General features: G+C 39.2%; 1 protein-coding gene across 2 annotated transcripts; it reads left to right on the top strand.

Moving 5' to 3' along the window:
- The first annotated feature begins 719 nt into the window (after positions 1 to 719).
- LOC118918526 (retinitis pigmentosa 9 protein) lies at positions 720 to 25,020 on the top strand. 2 transcript variants are annotated; one of them, XM_057504648.1, is made up of 7 exons: positions 882 to 1,020; positions 5,544 to 5,686; positions 7,067 to 7,097; positions 8,216 to 8,345; positions 21,433 to 21,524; positions 23,133 to 23,194; positions 24,392 to 25,020. In XM_057504648.1, the coding sequence occupies exons 2-7, from the start codon at positions 5,580 to 5,582 to the stop codon at positions 24,588 to 24,590; spliced, it is 621 nt and encodes a 206-aa protein (XP_057360631.1). In that variant the 5' UTR covers positions 882 to 1,020; positions 5,544 to 5,579; the 3' UTR covers positions 24,591 to 25,020. The 2 variants fall into 2 exon arrangements, with proteins under 2 accessions (XP_036753356.2, XP_057360631.1); XM_036897461.2 differs by lacking the exon at positions 5,544 to 5,686 and having other exon boundaries at positions 720 to 1,020.
- Positions 25,021 to 25,680: the final 660 nt, after the last annotated feature.

The raw sequence follows: 25,680 nt of genomic DNA, 5'->3' as shown, positions 1-25,680 counted from the left end.
ATTTGAGGGAAATAGTCCATATGCTGTTACTTTTGCTTCCTCTGTGGTTTCTTCCATTACGTTAAAGCTAAAACAAGTATCATAACTTCACATATCAAATACGGTTTCAAAATATAACCCAGCTCAGAACCTAAGACTTTTCCATCTGGCTCCACAACTTAACACTTCTGCATCCTTGGGCACGTCTCAATTCTCTCGACTTCCTCAAAATAAAGGTAATATATAAGCATGGTAACAGCACGTCTTAGGTTTTAATACTAACTCTTAAGCGCTTAGACAATGACAGCACATAAAAAGTGGTCAATATATATTAGCTTTAATTTTCATTTCCAGCACCCAAGATGTGTCTAAATAAACCATCAACTGTCTTAACCATGCTTCGCATGCTCTGGAAAACGGGGAGTCTCTATGGAGTCTTGCTTTCTTGCAAATTGAATGAATCCAGTACATGTAACGAGCAGCTCTCGTGTGCCTGGCCACTGGGCAAGACAGTGATGACCTGCACAGGTTCGTGGCCTCCAGGGGTGGAGGCCGCAAGGGTAGGCGGCCCTGGCCCGCAGAGGAGCCCCAGGCTCCCCCCCCCGCATCCTCAGTCCCCGGCCGTCGCCAGGGGGCGCGCTCCGACCTCCGGCACCAGGCGGTCTGGCGGCGAGGGCCTGGGTGCTCCCAGCTCGGCCTTGGGGCCGCGTGGCGGGGAGGCGGCCCAGCCAGTGTGTGGGGAGGCGGGGGACAAGCAGCCTTGGCGGGGACACCGGCCCCCTGCCCGGGCGGCCGCGGAGCGAAGGCGGGAGGGGGCGCTGCGGGCCGAGCGGGCGCGGCGCGGAGGAAGGGCCGTCTTGCCGCCGCCTCGGCTGCGCCAGGGGCCGCAATGTCGTCCCGGCCGCGGCGTGACGACGCGGGGGCCGCGGGCGCACGGCGGCAGCGGGAGCCGCCGGAGCAGGAGCTGCAGCAGCGCCGGGAGCAGAAGCGGCGACGGCACGACGCGCAGCAGCTGCAGCAGCTCCAGCACCTGGAGTCCTTGTGAGTACCCGCCCGCCCTGCGGCCTTCCGCCGGGAACGGACATCGCCCGGGCGCCGTGGGGGCGCGCCAGGCCGGGCCCTCGGAGACTCGCGAGCGGGCACGCGGGCCGGTCGTCTGCGGGGCGGCGCAGACACCGGGCTCCCGGCGCCCCTCGGCGGAGAAGGAAGGTCCGTTGCCCGGGCGCCCGGGCGCGGCCTCGCGGCGGGAAGAGCAGGCCCCGCCCCCGTCGCTCGTGCCCGCGGCGGGGGACGCGGGTGGGGGGCCCGGCCTGAGCGCGGAGGCGGCGGGGGTCTCCCTGACCCCGCGGCGTACGTGCCGGCTTGGGCGCCGGGGATCGGGCGCTCGGACCGGATCCGGGGACTGGATCCGTGAGGCGGGACCTGAGCGCTCTGCTCGCTGTCCTTTCGGGTTTTTCAGTTCCAAGGACGCACTAGGGGCTGGGTAACCTCCCCATTCTCTTCCTCCCCCGCTGTTACGGGAAGAGGAAAAACCCAGCCCTGTAACGTTAGCGTGGTGAGCAGGGGAGAACCAGAGAATGGGGTGAGGGGATGGTCGGGTGGGAGCCGCACGGAGGCCAGTATCACTCAAGAAGAGTTAGGGCGAGAGTCGTTCACTCTTGCTGGTCAGCACGGCCTGACCCAGAGGCACTGCTGCCCCAGCCCCAGGGGTTCAAGAAGAGTCCCGATAACCACTGAGAGAAGGGCAGGTTGCAAGGGAGGTTTAAACATCAGGTGGGCGTTTGGAATAATGAACTGTTCTTTTCTGTGATTCTGTCATCCTGTAATTAGCTTTAGAAGGCAAACTTTTCTGTTTGGTGTTCACTGAGTTATTCCATAAATAGTTTCTGTTTCAGATTTTTTTATTTTAAATTAACTTGTATTCATCCTGTTATACACTTTTAAAACTCAAATATTACTAAAAATACTACAAAAATTGGTGGCCTGTCCAGTTGAGCCCCCACCCCCATCCCACTCATGCACAACCTTTCCACACCCCCAACAAGGCCAAGGCTTCCATGTGCAAACTCTTTCAGTTTTTAGTTCTTGGGTTTAACTGCATATTTGTAAATTTTATGCTTATACTACTTTCTTTGATGTAACCATTTTAGACTTTGTCTATTAACTTCTTGTAGTAGTAGATAATGATTTAGTTCTCCTGGCTGATCTTATTTCCATCCTTCAATAGCTCTATTATAGTAATTTTGTTAAATCAATTTTCATATTAATATTATAACTATGCTATATTGTTTACTTTTGAGCCAAATAGTGTTTTATGATTTTTTTTTGCTCTCTAGTATAACTTTCAAGTATTTAGTAAGAGCGTCAATTTTGCATTTGCTTCATTTTCTATTATCAACTTCTGTTTTTTCCCTGAAGCCTCCAAAAGCTGAAGTACTTCTTCCACATGTTCCTATAATCATATCATTAATAGGCTTATTGTTATTTAGAATATTCCATCTGTTGTCTTCAAATAGTCATTGGTTACTTTCCAGATCTGGTGTATAACAATTGCTCTGGGACTTCCTTTACCACTCTTCTGCCTTGAAACCTATTCCTGAATTCCATGTGCTCCTTGTTTTGTCTTTACTCCCATGTTTTTCTCAAGCACATTTTGTATCTTCCTGTGAAAGTGTCTACCAGAGGTTAATTTTAAGAAACTTCCCTTTATTGCTGTCATCTTGAAGTTTCCTGATAATATAAGTCTTTTCTGATATGTTATGGGTACATTAAATGTGTATGTGGATCTACATTTTAACTTCTTCCCCTCCTTTTTGCTTTTTCTTTCTGCTAGATACCTGTTGATCCTTTCTTTTCTTTCCTACTGTCCATCTCTTCGGCTTTTCATTTTACTTTGTAGATTTATCTTTAACTTCTTGTACTGCACATATTAAAATTCTGCTATCATATTTCTAAATTCAAGAACTCTTTCTTACTCTGAAAATTCTTTGAGGCTATTCATTAATGTTTCTTTTTGTTTTCTTTTGCTCCCTCCATTGCCTCTGTGTTTTGTTTGCCTTTTCTTTTGATCCCTATCTTCCATTAAGAGTTTTTCTCCTAATGTCTGGGTGTCTGGGCCTCTACTCATATTTAAGAGTGAAGCATTATAAAGCTCTTTTCATGAGAGTCTGTGTGTGCAAGAGGGAAAAGATGCTCATTTTGTTGACTGGATAGCACCATTGTAGGGAGGTCAGACTGTAGGCTGCCCTTTTTATCAAGAAATTCTCAAATGTCAGTAGGTGGAATTTTTTTAGGGCTCTTCATTTTCTGCAGGGAAGAATTTTCAGCCCAGGGATATGTATGTCTGACTGTCAGTGTTCTGGGATGCTTTGGGAGAGAGAGAGCTGAGTGTTCTGGAGTTCAGACAGAAACTTTCACACATCTGTTTTCAGCCCATGCTTACTATCATTCAGCAAAATCCCCATCCTTTGTTTTGCTCAGGGGGGACTAAATCTGAAGTCTCCTTCAAGGGGTGGGCAGGCAGAGTCTCCTGATTGTAGGCAAGGAGAATAGTGGTGGCTTTAGCTACTCCATGTCCATATTCACCAACCTCCACCTTTCGAAGACTGTAAATTTCTGCACCCACACAAGTCACATTACCTCCTTCCACTGTCCCAAAGTTGTTGAAATCTTTCTTATGTTATCTCCACTCCAGATTTCTTTGTGGCTTTCTACCTTTTTTATTTTACTGTTGTTTTAGAAAACAGATAAGCATGTTGGTCAGTCTGTCATGTTAAATGAGACCCTAGTTTTTTTTTACAAATAGAATTTAAATCCTTTCATCCCTGATGTGCCTGCTTCAGTCTCCACTGGGCATTTTCTTACACTTTACTTACTTTCTCTATTGCCAGACTCCTGAAGGCATCTTGAGTCTTCCATCTGTGCTCCAGCTCTTCTCACTCCTGGGCTGCCAGGCATAACAGAATGGACACTCAAAATATATGTGGCAGTTTTATTACTGCCTTCCAGCACCATAGCAGCTAGCTTTAGGAGCAATTGTGTGAGATGGAATATGTTTACATGAAGGGCTTTTCTCTTTCTTTTTATTTTTATTAAGGTATCATTGATATACAATCTTGTGCTCAGATTTCACATGAGCAACATTGTGGTTACTACATTCACCCCCTATTACCAAGTCCCCACAACATATCCCATTACAGTCACTGTCCATTAGCACATGTAGGGCTTTTCTAAAAGAAATCCCACCAGTATTCAACAACAACAACAACAAAAAAGCAGCATTTGAAATACTTGGGAAAATAACGATTTCTTGCCTCATACACAATATTTCTTCCCTTTCACATTAATCTTACTACACAGAGCAAGTCATTACAAAATGAATGCTTTAGTGGTTGGTTTCTCAGATGGTACAAAATAATGGGCCTCACCAACTTTTAAAAAATAGAATTAACTACAAAGACAAATGTAGACTTCTTGACTGTCATAGCACAGAAGCCAAACTGCACATAAACATAATCCCATTTCAAAATCTGTTATATTTATTTTGTTTTTGTTTCTTAATACAGCTGTTTATTATTTTGGATTAGAAAAAGTTATGAGTGAAATAGAATACAACAGTATTAGTCATATTTATTTTTATATATCTCTTTACATACAGCTCTTTCTGTCACACATGTATATTTAGCAAACAGCAACAGGTATCCAGTTTTACAAATATAAGCAACATGCATTAAAATAACTGGTGCCTAAAAAAGTACTGATTTACTTGGTTGATAGTTATAGATTATTCACTCTATAATCCGACCCTTGGTAGAGACAAGATCTATCCTAAGGGATTATTTATTTAATAAATCTATTATATTTAATAGTACGATGTTGATTTAAGTTTTGAGAATTATCTTTATTAATATGTTAAATTAATTGATTAGCTCTATTCCACATTGTTACAGTCCTTTAACTTTGTGAAAATGATTATAAAATAGACTTTTTAGGCAGTGCCATTGCTAGTAATAGATTTCAAAATGTATAGTTCCATCACACTCCTCAACATCTTGGCAACAATAGTTAATATTTTTCAGGAATTTGTATTTCACCTTGATTGGCCATTTGTTCTTGGTTGTACAACTTTTATGGCTAAAAGGATGGCTTACTGGATTATTGGATTTATAGACTGTACTACCAAACTCAGTTTGGTCTATGCATAAGGCAAAGCATGATCATTTCTTCAATTTTTGCAGCTTTCTGTTGTTCTTGCTGTGTTGTGACTATTTCATGCCACCATTTTGTTAGAAAATATTTTAAGCATTTGCTTGGAAAAAGTACTATCATACCTAAGAAGCTAAGTGTATTCATGCCCAGTCATTTACTACGTAATCTTCATGGGGCATTCCCTCCTCTGTTTGTTTAGAAAAGCTCTGGATTAGTAACTCATAGCATTTGTCATTTACCACCCAACAAGTTTTCTCCCACTTCTGTTGGGTCCAGATCTTGGCCTTTGTAATTCTAGTGCTGCCTTCTTGGGCTGTGTCATGAGGCAGCTGAGAGCATCAACTTGTCTTCAACAGAAGCAGCAGAAGCCAGTGTTGTGGAGTGCCTTTCACATGTGTGCTGTGAAATATGTACCCATGAGGAAATTGAGATTCAGCTTTTCACCACTGAGTATGATGTTAGCTGTGGGTTCGTCATATAAGGCCTTTCTTATGTTGAGGTATGTTTCCTCTATACCCAGTTTGTTGAGTTTCATCATGAATGGATGTTGAATTTTGTCAAATGCTTTTTCTGCATGTACTGAGATGTTCACATGGTTTTTATCCTTCCTTTTGTTAATGTGGTGTATCATGTTGATTGGTTTGCTAATATTGAACCATCCTTGCATCCCTGAAATGAATTCCACTTGATCATAGTGAATGATCCTTTCAGTGTATTTTTCAGTTTGCTTTGCTGATATTTTGTTGAGTAGGTACAACAATGTTGAAGCTCTCACATTTCCTAGTTTCTGGAGTCAAGACACAATTTTAAATCAACTGCAGTGTCCAGGTGTCCTCAGTAAAGTGTTCCTTGTAGATGAACAAACTGGGATGTTTGGTTGTTCTGTTGCTTTTTTATATTCTTATTTTTGTTTATGACCCCTTAGGCATTCATGATTAAAAGCCAAATACACAAGCTTTATTAATAGCTAGTAGTATGTCAGTACTTAAAAATGAACATGAGCATTTGGTGCTGATTTTCCAGATTTGGAATCCAGAGGCCTTTTCCCACAGTTCTGGCAGAGTGATGGAAAGAGAAAGTGAATTGGGAACCTCGGCTTGACCTGGGGCTCCAAGAACTCTGTGGTGAAAGGGAAATACATTCCCACACAATCATTTCTGTTCTTAGTCTAGCAGCATTCTTTATTGAATGCTGCCTATCATCCGGATGCCACACAGGGGTCCGGCACCCTGCATGCAGGGAGGTCCATCAGGAAAAAGGGTGATCGGAGAGCTGAGGAGCAGACGGCTCACTCTGCGGGTAGGACTGGCTGCGAGGATCTCCAGTTGGGAGCTGCGGGGAAATGGGACAGGGAGCCTCTAGGACAGGTCACCTTCACCGCCTTCCCCTGCAACTGGCCCTTCCATCCAGCTTTGCCCCTCCCTGTGCTGCCCCCAGCCATGTTAGAACAGGCCCCTCAACCTTCCCCCATGGCTTCAGTGCTGAGTAAGTGGTAGGTCTGCTAGGTAATCTGGCAACTGTAATGACTGTTTGGTGCCAAAATTATCTCACAGGTCTTACCGCACATTTTCACTACAATCTCTTGATTTCCCTCTTTACAAAAGTAAAATAATTGTGTTACGACACCAAGTGAACTATTATTTCAGTGAATTTAAGGTCTAGGTCTCAGCATCACTTCATGGGATCTCTGACTGCCAGGCATATTTGATGGACTGTTTTAGATGCAATGTAGTTTTACGTTTCTCCTAAAAATAGCCCTTTTTCTTTGGCCTGCAGTAGCTTTCGCTCATTAAAATGTGTTACGTGTAATTTCATGTGTTAATAAATGTGTTGGGTTCCTATGAACATGATTGGTGACAGGCTTTTTTTTCCTTTCTAGCTATGAAAAACCTCCTCCTGGGCTTATCAAGGTCAGTGTGAATTTGTAGTTTCGGTTATTCTCTTAACATGTTTGATTCAGTAAGTTGTGAAAAACAGTCGCATTGGGTTTTGAACCTCCCTTTAGCATAACCCTGTTTCTTCCCTGCAGGTGCCAGTGGGTTCCTACACTTTGAGCTTTATCACAGCTTGTGCCTTTGTGCAAATGTTATCAGCCATGTGTCTGTTCCCTCAGAGATGGCAGCAGGCCCACAGGCATTGTCAGCAGCTCCCCTTCTCCCTCTCTCACTGGTGGCTGCATCTTCCCAAAGCTCCACTGCCCTGTGTTCCTTCCCTGACGCACCCACTGCTGGTTTGTTGCATGTCATCGGCTCAGAAAACAGCAGACTGAGGAGACTTGAAGTGCATCCAGTCCCACCTCCCCTGGTGCGGGCGGCCCTCCAGCAGCCCGGCCCCACCGCAGGGCCCTTCTGCAAAGCCAGACGTAGAGAATTAAAGGCCAGAGCAGGCCTCTGTTTGTAACTTTTAATGAAGAAATATTTTTAGAAAACATTCTTCCATTATAAATTCAATATTCATGGAAACTTGGAAAAAATCATAAAGTAAGAAAATAGCACCTTAATTGTATAATGCAGTTATTAGGTGGTAAAAATACATTTCATAAATACCGCATGTGTGAGACTATAAAACATAACATTGGCTTTCAAGATATAAAAATCCATTTTAACTTAAAATGTTGTTTTTATTCTAGGTAACCTGACTTGTTCAATTCTATACTTTGCCTCATTCCACAAAGCTTTTAAGTTAGCAGAGACTTTCTGTGACCTTAGAATCTAATATTTATGATCTAGAATCAGAATTTGGAGCTCAGAGATCACTGCTGCATGAACAACACTAGTAACATTTCTCTAAGAACAGCTACATCATTTCTTTGATATGGTTCTTCTGATTTATTTGTTTAGTTGGATTTATTTATTTACTAGGCCAGGTCTGATTTGTCTTTCTTTCCAGTTCCTCAGAGAGTTATCAGGGATGACACTGGGATCTCCAGCCCATGAGAAAGCCGGGAATGCTGTGTCCTCAAGCAGGTGGGAAGGAATTCCAGGGCTTTTTTTTAACCATATGGTTTATATGTTGTTTGCTGTTTTAGGAAGATGAGACTAAGCCAGAAGACTGTATACCAGATGTGCCAGGCAATGAACATGCCAGGGAGTTTCTGGCTCATGCACCAACTAAAGGCCTTTGGATGCCACTGGGGAAGGAAGTCAAAGTTATGCAGTGTGAGTATGGAAGAGTTTCAGGTAACTGGTAACACTCGCTGGCACACCCCAGTTACATACGACAATTTACACACCATGCTTCTTTCTTTAATTAATTTGTTCACCACAGCCCTACTAAGTCATGATGACCTCTGTTTTGTAGATAAGGAAACCAACTTCATGCATCAGTGAGTGGTCTAAGGTAAGAGGTAGAGCAGAGCTTTGATCCAGGGCTTCTGACCAGAAGTGCAGCAGTTTGGGCTCGCCAGTAATATTCCTGTAACACAAAGGATATTCCAAAAAATAACTTAAACCTTTGTATTTTATTACCAAAACTATAGCGTTATTTCTATATGAAATGACCATTCAAATCACAAATTGTATATGGCATGTAGAATTCTAATTTATTGCAAAATTCAACTCTGTAGAATATTCTGTACTAACAATTAAAGCAATGGTCAGCTTAAAAAAAGAAAAAGGACATTTCATGGTTGAAATGCCATAGGACAAGATATGCATCAGAGGGCAGTTCCTTTGGGTCTTATCTTAGTCAGTCACCCTCCATCAGAGGTGTTAAGGTTGTATCCGTAACTGCAAAGGAGCCACAGGCCTCAGAGGTGGGTCTGAAGCAGCTAAGGTTCTATGTGTACACTGTGTGCCCCACCAGTGCAGCAACACCTTCATCCAACATAAGATGGCATTTGAAGAAAGGGTACTGCTGCCTTTTAAAGACATTTGTTTGTACGAAGATACTTCCTTCATCAAAATGGGACTTGCCACTCTCTTTTTCTCCCTTCCCATTTGATGCTCTTTCAGTTAGTCATTTTGATGTTTATCTTCATGTGTTTAAAGATCACACTTGTATTATATTGATTTTTCAGGTGTAGGCATTGTCTGTTGAAACTGCATAAGGAAAGATGAGAATTTAGCTCTCTCCTTCTCTCACCACATACATGTACCCTTACTATATCTTATCTTCCCAAGAAGATCATCCTTTTTGTTAGATAAATCTTTGGTATTTATTTTATTAGGATTATATTCAGAGCTGAGACTTATAGTAAACTGATTACTTTTCCTTTCATGCATCCTGAATAACACTCTCTTTTCCCCTGGAATTAACAGTTGTCTTTTTTTATGTGTGTGTGGGTATGTTTCTTATTATTATTATTGTTTTTGGTTTCCATGTACTGATCTCTTATTCGGCCCCAGATTGTTCCCAAGCTTAATCTTAAGACCTTCAAATGCTTGAAGTATTCTATCAGTTTCATCTTTCTAATAATGGTTGCTCCATGCTTATCATCCAGGGATCTGCCCTCAGTATATGTCATCAATTGAATTTGTGTCCCCCTCAAATTCATATGTTAAGGCCTTAACGCCTAATGTAATGGCATTAGGAGATGGGGCCTTTGAGAGGTAATTAGGACTAGATTAATGAGGGTTGCTGTCATGATGTAATTAGTTTCTTTTAAGAAGAGATAGCAGAGAGCTTGCTCTCTCACTTCACTGTGTGAGGACATACCATGTGAGTACCTAGTTGTGTGTCAGCTTAGAAGAAACATCAGAATCAACCATACTGGCACCCACATATTAGACCCCCCAGATAAGCAATCAAAATTAACCGTGCTGGCACTGTGAGAAAATGAATTTCTGTTGTTTCAACTACCTAGTTTATATTTTGTTATGGGATCCCAAGCTGACTAAGAAATTATCATTCTGCACTTTCCCTAAGCTTCTTTCCTGTGTTGGATATCCAGTTTTTTTCTGCGTTAAGTCATCATCTTTGTTACTATATTCTCTTGTTATGGTGGGGTGATTTCTCCTGCAGCTTCCTTTGAAATGGGTTTATAGGAGATAAATTTTTCAAGAACTTACTTTTCTGGAAACATCTTTTTTTTTTACAGTTTTTTAATTTGCCAGGGTATGGAATGGTAGCTTAAAAATCACTTTCCTTGAGATTATCTTATGTATTGAAAACCCTAAAGACTACAAAAACTATTGGGAGTAATAAATGAGTTTGGCAAAGTGGCAGGATACAATATCAACACAGAAAGTAGTTGCATTTCTATACACTGAAAATGAACATCTGAAAAGGAAATTACAAAAACAATTCCATTTACAGTAGCTTCAAAGAGAATAAAATGCTTAGGAATTAACCAAGGAAATGGAAGACTTATACAGTGAAAACTATAAAACATTACCAAAACAAATTAAAGCCAAAATAAATAAATGGAAACAATCCCGTGTTCAGTGTGGAAGACTTAAGATTGTTAAGATGCCACTACAGTATGGGAGAATATATTTGTAAATGACATATCTGACGAGGGATTAACATCCAAAATGTGTAAAGAACTCACATGCCTCAACAACTAAAAAGGAAATAACCCGATTAAAAAAAATGGGTGGAGGATATGAACAGACAATTCTCCAAAGAAGAAGTTCAGATGGCCATCAGGCGCATGAAAAGATGCTCCCATCACTAATTATCAGGGAAATGCAAATTAAAACCACAATGAGGTACCACCTCACACCAGTTAGGATGGCCAGTATCGAAAAGTCTTAAGAACAAACGCTGGCAATAATGCAGAGAAAGGGGAACCCTCCTACACTGCTGGTGGGAATGTAAGCTAGTTCAACCATTGTGGAAAGCAGTATGGAGGTTCCTCAAAAAACTAAAAATAGAAATACCAATTTACCTGGGAATTCCACTCCTAGGAATTTACCCAAAGAATATGATTTCTCAGATTCAAAAAGACATATGCACCCCTATGTTTATTGCAGCACTATTTACAATAGCCAAGATATGGAAGCAACCTTAAGTGTCCATCAGTAGATGAATGGATAAAGAAGATGTAGTACGTATACACACTGTAATACTATTTAGCCATAAGAAAGAAACAAATCCTACCATTTGCAACAACATGGATGGATCTGGAGGATATTATGCTCAGTGAAATAAGCAAGGTGGAGAAAGACAAGTACCAAATGATTTCCCTCATTTGTGGAGTATAACAACGAAGCAAAACTGAGGGAATAAAACAGCAACAGACTCAGAGACTCCAAGAAGGGACTAGTGGTTACCAAAGGGGAGGAGTCGGGGAGGGTGATGGGCAGGGAGGGAGAAGGGGATTCAGGAATATTATGATTGGCCCACTTGGTGGGGGGATTATAGGGGAAGACAGTGTAGCACAGAGAAGGCAGATAGTGACTCCCTGGCATCTTACTACACTGATGGACAGTGACTGCAGTGGGGTATGGGGGGGACACAATAATACGGGTGAATATAGTAACCACATTGTTTATTCATGTGAAACCTTTGTAAGAGTGTATATCAGTAATACCTTAATAAAAAAAAATTGTTAAGATGCCAATGCTACTCAAAGTTATCTCCAGACTCAGTACAATTACTATGAAAATCCCAAAGACATTTTTTGCAGGAATAGAAAATCCCATCCTAAAATTCATATGGAATCTCAAGGGCCCTGAGTAGCCCAAAGAGTCTTAAAAAAGAAGAACAAAGCTGGAGTATTCATACTTCCTGATTTAAAACTTACCACACAGCTACAGTAATCAAAACAATGTGGTACTGGCAAAAAGACTGATGTATAGGCTGAGAAATAAAGCCTCACTTAATATGGTCAAATTATCCTTGACAAGAGTACGAAGGCCATTAAATGGGGGAAAAGACTCTTTTCAACAAATTGTGCTGGTAAAACTGGATTATACATATGCACAAGAATGAAATTGGACCCTTATCTAATGCCATACATAAAAATTACGTGGATCAAAGACTTAAATGTTAACACCTGAAGTTATAAACCTCTTAGAAGAAAACATAGGGCAAAGCTGCACAAAATCAGATATGGCAATGATTTCTTGGATAAAACATCAAAGGCACAGGCAACAAGAAAAAACAGACAAATTTGACTTCATGAAAAATTAAACATTTTTTGAATAAATGACATTATCAACAGCATAAAAAGGCAACCTATGGAATGGGAGAAAATATTTTCATATTATATATCTGATAAGGAATTATATCCAGAATATATAGACAACTCCTGAAATTCAACAACAAAGAAACAACCTAATTAAAATTTGGCAAAGGACTTGAACATTTTTCCAAAGAAGATATACAGATGGCCATTAAGCCCATGAAAAGATGCTTAACATTACTAATCATTAGGAAAATGCAGATCAAAATGGCAATGACATACCACTTCATACCCATTAGGATGGCTGTTAACAAAAAAAAGTGTTGGCAAGGTTGTGGAAAATTGAAATGTTTGTGTACTGCTGGTGGGAATGTAAAACGGGATGCAAAAAGCTGTGGAAGAGGAGGATTAAAGATGTTGAATAGGAAGGCAAGACAGAAATCTTCTCCCCAAAACACATAAAATAGGAAAATATACCAAATGCAATTAGACTGAAAATGACCTGAAAGCTGCAGAACAGACCCCTTACACCTGAGGAGGAAGAGAGGACCACACAGAAAAGGGTGAGGTGTCAAAGCCAAGATCAAGAGAGACCCAAGAACTCCCCTGGCCCCAGTCAACAGGGAGGAGAAAGAGGAATGGACTGGGGAGGGGTAGGAGCCCAGGAGCACTGCACACCTGGCCCTGGAGATCTGCAGGAGCATGAACCCACATTGCAGTGGGTACTCGTGATTATCAGGGCTGGACACCAGGGGCAGGTGGGACACTCTGGGAGGCTGAGACTCCAGCCAGTGTGGAGGGCAGGCACGTTCTGCCAGTCCTGAGACCCAAAGCAGAGGTGACACTTAGAAAGACTTGTCAGTAGTTGGAGGGGTATCAGAGGGGATGAGGGTTGGATGGAATTCTGTCCTCAGGAGAAAGGGCAGGTGGAGGATATCTCCCCAGCCCTTCCTTGACCCAACAGATTGGTAACCCCAGATGCTCCATTCCCCTTGCTGGCAACACAGCCCCGAGGCTCCTTTCTGTGCACACTCCTGATAGACAACCTGCTTGGCCCTGTGGTAGCATCAGACTTGCTGCCTGGCAGGCAAAGGGAGACTCTCTCAGCTTGCTTGGCTCCATTTCAGCCCAACTGGAGAGGAGCCTGGAGGAGCCAGCCCCAACAGCTCCTTCCTCCATGCAGGTGTCTGACCCTGGTTCTGTGCTTCTGGCTGGGGCACGTTGGTCTGCCCACTCCATTAATCCTGCAGCCCCACCATTGCTGCAGGCCAGTCAGAGGATGGCCCTGCCCACAGCAAGCTCAACAGAGATTCCTGAGCTGATCACAAAGGCAGCAGCTCAAGCAAACTGCCCATTCAGGCTTAGACAACTGAGCCAGACACAAAGGCAGCCCCACCCATGACATGCCAACAGCTGGGGCCCCCGCAAAATAGAACCAGGCACTAGAGAACAAAGTATCTCGAGCTTCTGGGCATCATAGCACATCTTCATAAAGCTATTACTCTTTAGACCAGAAAGCATAGCAGAGACGTCTAATACAAAGGGAAAAATGGAGAAGTTCTAAGAAAATGAGCAGGCAGAGAAATTTGATCCAAACAAAACTACAAAAAATAACCCCAGAGAGAGGGCAACATGGAAAAGAGATCACCAATCTTCTTGATAAAGATTCAAAATAAAAGCCATAAACATTCTCACAGATTATAGAAAAGTAATCAAGACCTCAGGGAGGACTTCAACAAAGATAGAAAACCTGAAAAAGAGCCACTTAGAGCTGAAGAATACAGTATCTGAAATGAAACACACAATGGAGGAATTTAAAACTAGATTAGATCATAAAAGTGAAATAGAAATTAGAGACTATGAAAACAAAGAAGCTGAGTAGTAGAAAAAAGGATCTCTAGAAATGAAAGAATGATAAGAGCTGTGTGACCAATCCAAATGAAACAATATTTGCATAATACAGTCACCAGAAGGAGAAGAGAATGACAAAGGGATAGAAAGTCTATTTAAGGAGATAATTGTTGAAAACATCCCCAGTCAGGGGAAGGAAACAGATACTCAGGTCATGGAAGTGCAGAGCTCCCTTAACAAAAGGAACCCCAGGAACACAACACCAAGGCATATAATAACTAAAATGGCAAAGATCAAGGATAAGGAGAGAGTTGAAAGCCTCCAGAGAGAGAAAGAAAAAAAGATTACTTATAACGGAAATCCCATCAGGCTATCAGACTTCTCAAGAGAAACTCTTAAAGCCAGAAGGGAGTGGCATGATGTATTTAATGTCCTGAAACAGAAGAACCTCCAACCAAGAATCCTCTGCCAGGCAAGATTATTTAAATTTGAAGCAGGTACTAAACAATTCCCAGATAAACAAAAGTTGAAGGGATTTGCCACCACTAAACCAGTCTTACATGATATGTTAAAGGAATTGCTATAGATGGAAATGACCCTAAGGCTAAATACCTTTCACCAGTGAAAATAACCCAGTAAAGATAGTAGACAAACTAATTACCAAGAAAGGACAAAATTAAAATGAAACAAAAGAAAAATCAACTATACACAAAATCAGTCAAGGGGGATACATAAAAAGTGCAGATTAATACATTTAATAAGAAAAATGTGGAGGAGAAAGAAGAAAGATAAAAAAGTACCTTTAGATTGTATTTGAAATAGAGTAATCAGTAATTTAATATAGACAATTATATAGTAAGGAAGCTATCCTTGAACTGTTGGTAACCACGAAACTAAAGCCTGCAATAAAGACACACACACAAATTTAAAAAAGAAAGAAATCCAATTACAACACTAAGCAAAACCATCAATAACAAGAGTATAAGAGAGGAAGAAATGAAGAGAGAGGAGATATAAACAGCTAGAAAACAATAAAATGGCAATAAGTACATATCTACCAATAATCACCTTAAATGTAAATGGACTGAATGCACCAATCAAAAGGCATAGAGTAGTAGAATGGATAAGGAAACTTGTATGTGCTGTGGATGGATCTATAAGATCCATCTATATGCTGCCTGCAAGAGATTCACTTCAGACTCAAAAACATACACAGACTAAAAGTGAAGGGATGAAAAAAGATATTCCATGCAAATGATAGGGAGAAAAAATAAGGAGTAGCAGTACTTCTATCAGACAAAATTGATTTCAAAACAAAGTAAGTAACGGGAGACAAAGAAGAACATTACATAGTGATAAAGGGATCAATCCAACAAGAGGATATAACCATTATATATATATATATATACGCATCCAACATAGGAGCACGTAAATATATAAAACAAACACTAACAGAATTAAAGGAGAAAATAGATTGCAACTCATTCATTTTAGGAGACTTTAATACCACTCACATCAATAGATCAACCAGCTAGACAATTAATAAGATCCAGACAGCTATAACAAATTCTACCAAACACTTAAAGAAGAGCAATTACTCATCCTTCTTAAAGTATTCCAAGAAGTAGAAGAGGAAATACTTCCAAACTCATTCTATGCGGCCAGCACACTCTAATACTAAAACCAGAAAAAGACACCATACAAAAAAATTACAGACCTATATCCCTGATGAACATAGATGCAAAAATCCTTAACAAAATACTAGCAAACTGAATCCAAAAATAATATCAAACCACAAGATCATCCATTATGACTAAGTGGGATTTATTCCAGGGATGCAAGGATGGTACTATATTCATAAATCCATCAATATAATATAGCACATTAACAAAAAGAAGGATAAAAACCACATGATGATCTCAGTAAACATGATTACCTCAAGGAAGAACTATCCCAAATAAACAGTCTAAAATCACAATTTAAGAAACTAGAAAAAGAAGAAATGAAACTTGAAGTTAGAAGAAGGAGAGACATTATAAAGATCAGAACAGAAGTAAGTAGATAGAAGAGAAGACAATAGAAAAATGTCAATGAAACCAGGAAATGAAGGATGCTGAAAAAGCATTTGACAAAACTTAACATCCATTCATGATAAAAACTCTCAACAAAAGGGGTATAAAGGGTACATACCTCAACATAATAACAGCCATATAGGACAAACCCATAGCCAACATCATACTTAATAGTGTAAAGCTGAAAGCTTTTCTTCTAAGATCAGAACAAGACAAGGATGCCCACTCTCCCCACTTTTATTCAGCGTAGTACTGGAGGTCCTAGCCACGGCAATCAGACAACACAAAGAGATAAAAGGCATCCACATTGGAAAGGAAGAAGCTAAACTCTGACTATTTGTAGATAACATGATTTTATACATAGAAAACCTGAAGAATCCACCAGAAAACTACAAGAATTAACAACTGAATTCAGCAAAATTGCAGGATACAAAATTAATAAATCCACTGCATTCCTATATAATAATGAGCTAGCAGAAAGAGAAATCAGGAAAACAACTCCATATACAATTGCATCAAAAAGAGTAAAATACCTGGGAATAAACCTAACCAAGGAGGTGAAAGACCTATACTCTGAAAACTATAAGATGTTCATAAGAGAAATTAAAGAAGACACCAAAAAATGGAAATAAATCCCATATTCATGGACAGGAATAATTAATATTGGCAAAATGGCCATCCTGCCTAAAGCAAACTACAGATTTAGTGCAATCCCTATCAAAATACCAACAACATTCTTCAATGAAGTAGAACAGATAGTTCTGAAATTCATATGGAACCACACACACACAAAAAAAAAAAACCCGAATGCCAAAGCAATCCTCAGAAAGAACAACAAAGCTTGGGGGGTATTATGCTCCCTGACTTCAAACTCTACTACAAAGCTATAGTAAACAAAACAGTTTGGTACTGGCACAAGAAAAGACCCATAGATAAGTGGAACAGAATAGAGAGCCCATATATAAACCCACATATATATGGTCAATTAATATGTGATAAAAGAGCCATGAACATACCATGGGGACAAGTCAGCCTCTTCAACAACTGGTATTGGCAAAACTGGTCAGCTACATAGAAGATAATGAAACTGAATTATTGTCTAACTGCATACACAAACATAAACTTGAGATGGATCAAAGACCTGAATGTAAGTCATGAAACCATAAAACTGTTAGAACATATTTTAAAAATCTCTTGAATATAAGGATGGGCTAATTTTTGCTAGACACATCTCCTCGGGCAAGGGAAACAAAGTCAAAAATGAACAAATGGGACTACATCAAACTTAAAAGCCTGTACAGCAAAGGACACCATCAGAACAAAAAGGCATCATACAGTATGGGACAATGTATTTGTAAATGACTCATCTGATAAGGGGTTAATACCCAAAATATATAAAGAACTCATATGCCTCAACACCCAAAAAACAAATAATGAGATAAAAAAATGGGCAGAGGACCTTTACAGACACTTCTCCAAAGAAGAAATATGAATGGCCAACAGGCACATGAAAAGATGCTCCACATCACTAATCATGAGGGAAATGCAAATTAAAACCACAATGAGATAGCAACTCACACCATTTAGAATAACCACTATCCAAAAAACAAGAAACAACAAATGCTGGCAAGGCTGTGGAGAAATGGGAACCCTTCTATACTGTTGGTATGACTGCAAATTTGTGGAACTGCTGTGGAAAGCAGTATGGAGGTTCCTCAAAAAGGTAAAAATAGAAATACCATTTGATCCAGTAATTCCACTCCTAGGAATTTACCCAAAGAAAACAAAATCCCTTATTCATAAAGATGTATGCACACCTATGTTTATTGCTATACTGTTTGCAATAACCAAGATATGGAAGCAACCTAAGTGTCTATCAATAGATGACTGGATAAAGAAGATGTGGTACATATATGCAATGGAATATTATTTAGCCATAAAAAGAAAAATGCCTCTAGAGGATATTATGCACAGTAAAACAAGCCAGATGGAGAAAGACAAATAACATATGACTTCACTTACTCGTGGAATATTAAAGCAAAGCAAAACAGAAGGAACAAAACAGCATTAGATTCATAGACACTGAGAAGTGACTAGTGGTTACCAAGGGGGATGGGAGTAGGTAGGAGCAGGGGCGAGGGGAAGGGGACTGTTGAACCACTGTAATGTACATTTGATGTAAAAAATTAAAAAGCTATGGAAAGCAGTATTTTGTTTCCTAAAAATTTTTTTTTAATTACTACATAATCCAGAAATTCCATTTTTGGTATATACCCCCAAAAATTGAAAACAGGATCTTGAAGAGATGTTTGTACACCCATGTTCATAACAGCATTATTCATAATAGCTAAAACATGCAAGCAACTCAAGTGTCCATTGATGAATAAGTGGATAAGCAAAATGTATATACACAAAATGGAATATTATCCAACCTTATAAAAGAAGGAAGTTCTGACACATGCTACAACATGGAATGTTGAGGGCATTGTGCTCAGTGAAATAAACCAGCTCACAAAATGACAAAAACTTTATGATTTCATTTACTACTTAGGGTATTCAAAATCATAGGAAAGAAAGTAGAATGGTAGCTGCCTATTCGCTGGGTTGGGGGTGGGGTGGGGAATGAGGCATTTTTGTTCAGTGAGTATAGAGTTTTCAAGTTTTACCAGGTGAAAAGAGTTATGGAGATGGATGATTGTATTGGTAAATTTTATGTGTATTTTACAACAACAAAAAATTTTTAAATCAGTTTTCTTCAGAATTCTGAAAGTATTACTCCATTGCCTTGTTTCTAGAATTGCTGTCGAGAAGTCCAAAGTGATGCCAACTCCCTATTTATGACAAGTCCTGTTTTTTTGTTTTGCCTATTGTTAGTCTTTCCTTTCTGGAAGCTTATAGGATCTTTTCCTGTCTTCTGAAATTTCACAGTGGTGTGTCTTGGTATGTGTCTATGTTCAACCATTGTACAAGTTAACTGGTGAGCCTTTTCAATCTGGAATTGCATCTCAGTTCTGAGATTTTTTTTTTTAATTTCCCCTCCTCTATGTTTGCAGTTCAGTTATTCAGAGTGTTGACCTCCTGCACTAACTTTCTAACTTTATTTTTATTTCATGTCTGTTGTTTTCCTTTTTAGAATATATTTTCATCTTTATTTTTCAATTATTCTGTTTTTCATTTGTTATATTTTTAAAAGCTCTTCTTTGTTCTTTGTAGTTTTTATGGTATGCTATTGTGTTGTTGACAATTATATTTTCTCGTCTCTCTAAGGACATATATTTTTCAGAATCTCTTTTCCCTGGGATCTTTCTGTTATGTTTTCTGTCGGTTTAATTTGGCCTCTGTCTTTCACTGAAGAGGATTTCAGGTGTCTGGTAATCTATTTCCCTGTAATGTCAGTTATATATTACTGTGTAAAAAATTATGCCAACATTTAGAAACTTAAAACAAATATTTAATATCTTACAAATTCTGTGGGTCAGGAATTCTCGGGACAGCTTAGCTGGGTGGCTCTGTCTTTGGATTTGTAATGAGGTTGCAGTCAAGATGTCAGCCCAGGCTTGGCTGGGAGTATAGGATCCACTTCAAAAAAGGATCATTCACAAGGATCATCACGTCTGGTAAGTTGATGATGGTTTTAGTGATGAGCCCTACCTAGCCACGTAGGTCTATCTATAATGCTGTTTGCATATTCTCCAGCCTGTCAGCTGGTTTCCCCCAGAGCCAGTGATCCATGACATGGGAAGGAAGAACATCTTTTATGACCTAACTTTTGAAGTCACACTTCATCATTTCTCCAGTATTCTAGTTACACCAATTATTTTTTCAGGGTAGCAAAAACTACATGAGGGCATGCTTTCTAGGAGTCGGGTTATTGGGCCATCTTGGAGACCGGCTACCACAGCTATTCTTGTTCATAAATGGAAGATAAAAAGTTGATTGGAAGTTCTAAGTATGTGAGTAGGGCTTTTTGGATTTCACTTTGGGTGATCTTTCTAGTCCAATCAGTTGGGGTGCCTCTGAAGTCAATAAGCATAGGTTTTTCTTTGTGTGGGTTATATTTTCCTAGAGAAGAAGGCTCCTCCTTGGAGAGTGAAGGCAGTGCTGTTAGTGTTGTGGGAGCTGATTTGATGAAAAAGGCAGGGAAATCTTGCCATCTGCTTTTTATTCATTCATGTAATCCTCTATATTTACTGTGTCTCCTTGCCTTCAAATGTATCTCGTGTTTCTTTGGCCAGAGACTCTATGCTTCATCTTTTCTAGACGATAAACTTCCTTCTACATTGCCAGGGAGAGTTGCCCTTGGACTTATTACCAGTCCTCCTTATTTTAGCTCCTCCTTCAAACTATTTCCAGAGCTATCTGGTGCTGCCAATTTCCTGAGCTTTTTGTAGGTTCTGCAAGAACAAATTGAATTGATTCTCAGTTCTCTCCTCTGGTACCATAAAATTTGAGTTTTCTGGGTTGCTCTTCATTTAGTATTAATTAATCTACATTACAACATCCAGTGTTTTTTTTTTATTCTTAGGACTTTTACCTGTCTTTTGAGTTTGTGGCTTTTTGAAAAGAGATTTACTGTAGTTTATGTATCATGAAATCCACCCAGTTCAATTGTACAATACAAAATACAGTGATTTTTATTAACTACTATGTGCAAACCATTACCATAAGCAAATTTTAGAACATTGCATCTGCCCATTAGGATCTTCATGACTGTTTCTGATCCCCATTTTCCACAACAGACCACCTTAATCTATTACCTTTATCAATTTGGCTTTTCTGGACTTATCGTGTAAATAGATTCATTCAGTTTGTGGTTCCTTGTATTTGATTTCTTTCTTTAATGCTTGTTTTCAATTAATTAAATAATTTTTCTTCTCTTGGGCTCCACTATTGTTTGGTCCTTTTTGAGGCATAATTGACATAATAACATTGTATTCATTTCAAGTGTACAGAGTAATGATTCAGTATTTATATATATTGTGAAATGATCACTACAAGAAGTGTAGTTAACATCTGTCACCATATAGGTCACACAATTTTTTAAGATCTACTCTCTTAGCAACTTTCAAATAAGCAGTACACTATTATTAACTATAGTCATCATGCTGTACATTACATTGCCATGGCTTATGTGCTTTTAGAACTGGATTTTAATGAAGAAAAATTTTAATATTAGCTACTGATTCTTCATCTTCATTAATGAAACTGTATTATCTTATAGAAATATTTCCTTTTTTCTTTGTTTTATTTTAGGTTGGCGTTGTAAACGGTATGGTCATCGAACAGGCGACAAAGAATGCCCTTTTTTTATCAAAGGCAACCAAAAGTTAGAACAGTTCAGAGTAGTAAGTAAAACCCTGCCATGTCAATTTACATTCCTCAGAGGTAGTGAATACCAATGAGTCAGGTAATAATCAGTGAAATGGAAGTTCACATGAAAACATGCCCAGGAGCCTTTGGGCCAAAATATATGGTATTAGCTACATCTTTGTTAAATTACTTTTGCATGACACATTAGTTCTTTAACAAAAAACTAACTTCTTATTATAGTGTTATTTGCTTATATCTTGGTAATAGTGGTTCTTTTTCCGAAGCAGACGTTTATTCAATCACTTTAAGATAGCATGTTTCATAACTTAAGTCAGGTTTTTAGTTTCCCAGTCTTTATCTAAGATTAGATGCCTTTAAATTATAAGCTAGGAATGTGTATATAAATTATCTGTGCTCTTTAGATGACAGTAAAATAGATCATTTTCTCACTTTAACAGTCACTCCCAGAAGTGTTTATTTACCATTCAGTAACTGCTTCTGCCAAGTGAAATAGGCTGCTGTCTGCATATACTGAGTTTATCCACATACATCAAACCATGGTCAATAGACATTCTCTAGAGTTGTTAAGACATTTAAAATACTATGTTTTCATTTTAATAATCAGAAATAACTTATGTGGGATCAGTCATTCCACTTCTAGATGGAATGTCAATTTTTAGATACTATAGAAAGGGTGAAAAAGCTGAAAAACTTTAAACCTACTAATTTTTTTGACTCAGAAATGTAAGAATTTAAGGATATAAGAAAACATCAATATACATATACTGTTTTTATATGTATAAGGATAGGTTTCATAATTATGATTGAAAAAATGGAAACTAAAGAAAAATCAACTTAATAGTCTAACATATCAACAACTTTCTGTATCAGAAATTAGTCAATAGTAATGTTTTAGAAGAATGCAATGCCGTGGGAAAATGGTTTTGAAAACGTAAGTGGAAAGCAGAATTGTGTATACTATATGATTATAACTCTTCCTAATTCATGAATAATGATTGAAAGAAACCAAATGTTAATAGTAATTATCCCCAGATAGTGTAGTAATATATATATTTTTTAATTTTTGGTAACATCTAAAATTTCTACAGTAAAGATTTATTCTTTTTATAAATTGAGATAATTCACATACCATAACATTTCCCCTATATATATTCTTATTTTTAAGTAATTCAAGTCATTTAAAATTATATACAATTCCATTATACTTCCAGACTTTGGGGTACTTAACATATATTCTTGTGTATCTGTAAATGTTTCATTCTTATGTATCATTTGTAATTCACTTGTTTTATTTTATACTATCTCTTGGTCATTTATCCACATAGAACAAAGAGAATTACCTCTATTTTTCTACCTTGAATAGTATTGAATGATTGTGCCATGGTTTATTTTGTTACAAAGAATATTTAAATTACATGTATTTTTCTAATTGGAAAATCCTTTTCATAGCCTCAGTGAGTTTGCAGTGATGATCCTTAGGTGACTCTTAGGAAGGATTTGTGCATGTTGAACAAAAAAAATACCAAAGAGGGAAAAAAACTGGTTTTAGTAATATAGGAATTTAATTTTTAACTAACAGCCCATGAAGCCTAATCCAACCTTATCATTTTCTCACCCTCAAGGCACATGAAGATCCCATGTATGACATCATACAAGAGAATAAAAGACATGAAAAGGATGTAAGGTGAGATTGTCCTGATAACAATACCCTCTTAAGGTTTTAAATTATATTAAGTTGAAAACAAACATTCCAGTATTAGAAGAACAGGTTATTAAATGTGGTACTTTAATTATGAAATATTTGTAGAGCAGAAGTAATCACTGAAAAGACCAGTGGTGGGAATGAGCAGGCCAGCCTTGTTCTACTTGGGGTAGCTTAAAGCAGTGGGCTTGGCCCAGCCTGCTCACACCACTGATGATTGTTGGCAGTCTGCATTTTGGTGTCTTCTACTACTAAACAATTGATTCTCTTTTGTATGAGTTACTTTATCTTCTCCAATGTCTTTAAGGATCTGAGCTATTATTAAAAATTACTCTGAAATATGAATAAAGATAGGGTGAAAAAATGGGGTTTTTCTCAAACTGGTGGTATTGAGTTGTAATTGTTGAGGAGGTAGATTATCTACTATGAACTTGAGGAGGGATATGATTCAGGAAAGCATGCATCTGTTAGAAGTTAAAACTGTAAGGAATTACCATTTGCAACAACATGGATGGAGCTAGAGGATATTATGCTCAGTGAAATAAGCCAGGTGGAGAAAGACAAATACCAAATGATTTCACTCATTTGTGGAGTATAAGAACAAAGAAAAACTGAAGGAACAAAACAGCAGCAGAATCACAGAACCCAAGAATGGACTAACAGTTACCAAAGGGAAAGGAACTGGGGAGAGTGGGAGGGAAGGGAGGGAAAAGAGCGGGGAAAAAGAAAGGGGGTATTACGATTAGCATGTATAATGTGGGCGGGGGGGGCATAGGGAGGGCTGTGCAACACAGAGAAGACAAGTAGTGATTCTACAACATCTTACTACGCTGATGGACAGTGACTGATGGGGTTTGTGGGGGGGACTTGGTGAAGGGGGGACCCTAGTAAACATAATGTTCTTCATGTAAAAAAAAAAAAAACTGTAAGGATTGCAGAAATACACAAACATTTAGCACAATGAAAAGAGCACAAAATGGCTTGTACCCTGGTTACAGTCATGTAAAGTGGGCGTGGATATGGACAAGAATTGGGGAAACATGCACAAGTAAAAACAAGTACTGTCTTCAAGAAGGTGGTTATTCGTGGCATTTTTTACCTTCACTACTGCTTTTATATATTTTTATCTGAAATTTTTTTCATTTAAATATGATTCTTTGGTCATTCTCACATGTTTAGGATACAACAGTTAAAACAGTTACTGGAGGATTCTACCTCAGATGAAGATGCGAGCAGCTCCAGTTCCTCAGAATGCAAAGAGAAACTTAAGAAAAAGAAGAAGAAAGGAAAGCAAAAGAAAAGGAAGAAAGAAAAGAAAAAGAAGAAAAAACGGAAGCATAAGTCTTGCAAGTCAAATGAGAGTTCGGACTCAGACTGATAAGGACTTGACTTGTGTGGCATTCTCATCTCAGCAATCAAACACTGTGGCCAAAGAGCAGAGGCATGGGGGTCGGAGAAGAAAAGGAGGGACGCTGAGAGGACCTTTGGTGTCGGCCTGTGAGCTCTCACGTCCTCCAGCACAGATGTGACCCACAGGGGAGGCAGGGATCCTCCCAGGTGCCGGCTGTGCACAGGGGCCGATTTCAGGCAGGAGCGCCTTCGTCAGTGTCCTCCTCCCTGCTCATCTGCAGCTTGTGATTCCTTTGGAACGGCTCTGCCAAGGGTGGCTGGACAAAGGGAGTCTCTGGGGAGCTCCAGGCGCTGCCACAGCCATCACCCTCCTGACAGGCGGCTTGACTTCACTCCCAGACTTCAGCTTGGCCTTTTCTCTGTGGTTGAAGGTAATAAAAGCTCCTTATTTAAAAACATCCATTTATTTTTTAATCATAATGTACTTACATGGTCCAAATTTAAAAGGCATATGAGGTTTAATCATGAAAAACATTCCTCCTATCTCCTCTGCCCTCAGCTATTGTTCCCTTCCCCAGTAGTAACATTACCAGTTACTCATGAACTCATCCAGAAATATCTTACGTATCACAAGCAAATGTTTTTTCTCTTCTTAACACAAATGCTTGCATACTTTACATATGTATCTGCAGTTTTTTTCATTTTTTAACTCAACAGTATAAAGCTTGCTGGGCCTTGCTGCACACAGAAGGCCTGTGTTCAAAAACCCCTGGCATGATTTGGTTGGATTTTTGGGTGGGCGTGTGCTAGCCTGTTACAATGAAAAATCATGTACTTAACTTATTAGATCTTACTTCTATTGCCCCATGATCACTACTGTTCCCAGAAGCATTCAGAAAAATTAAGGAGTCAGGTACCCATGTCCAAAATACATCCTCATCCTGTTGGCTAAGCACAGCCTACCTGAGAACTTCCAGCTTTGAATGTGCTGCAGCTGATGCATCTCAGCAGGTCTGGGTACCTGCAGCTCAAAAAGTATCTTTTTTTACAGCAGCTTTAGGTTCACAGAATCAAGCACAAAGAACAGAAGTTTCCTATATATCCTCTCCCTCCTCCTT

This window comes from Manis pentadactyla, chromosome 7 (assembly GCF_030020395.1).
Source record: "Manis pentadactyla isolate mManPen7 chromosome 7, mManPen7.hap1, whole genome shotgun sequence".
NCBI classification, from domain to species: Eukaryota; Metazoa; Chordata; class Mammalia; order Pholidota; family Manidae; genus Manis; species Manis pentadactyla.
This window is presented reverse-complemented; position numbering and strand designations above follow the sequence as displayed.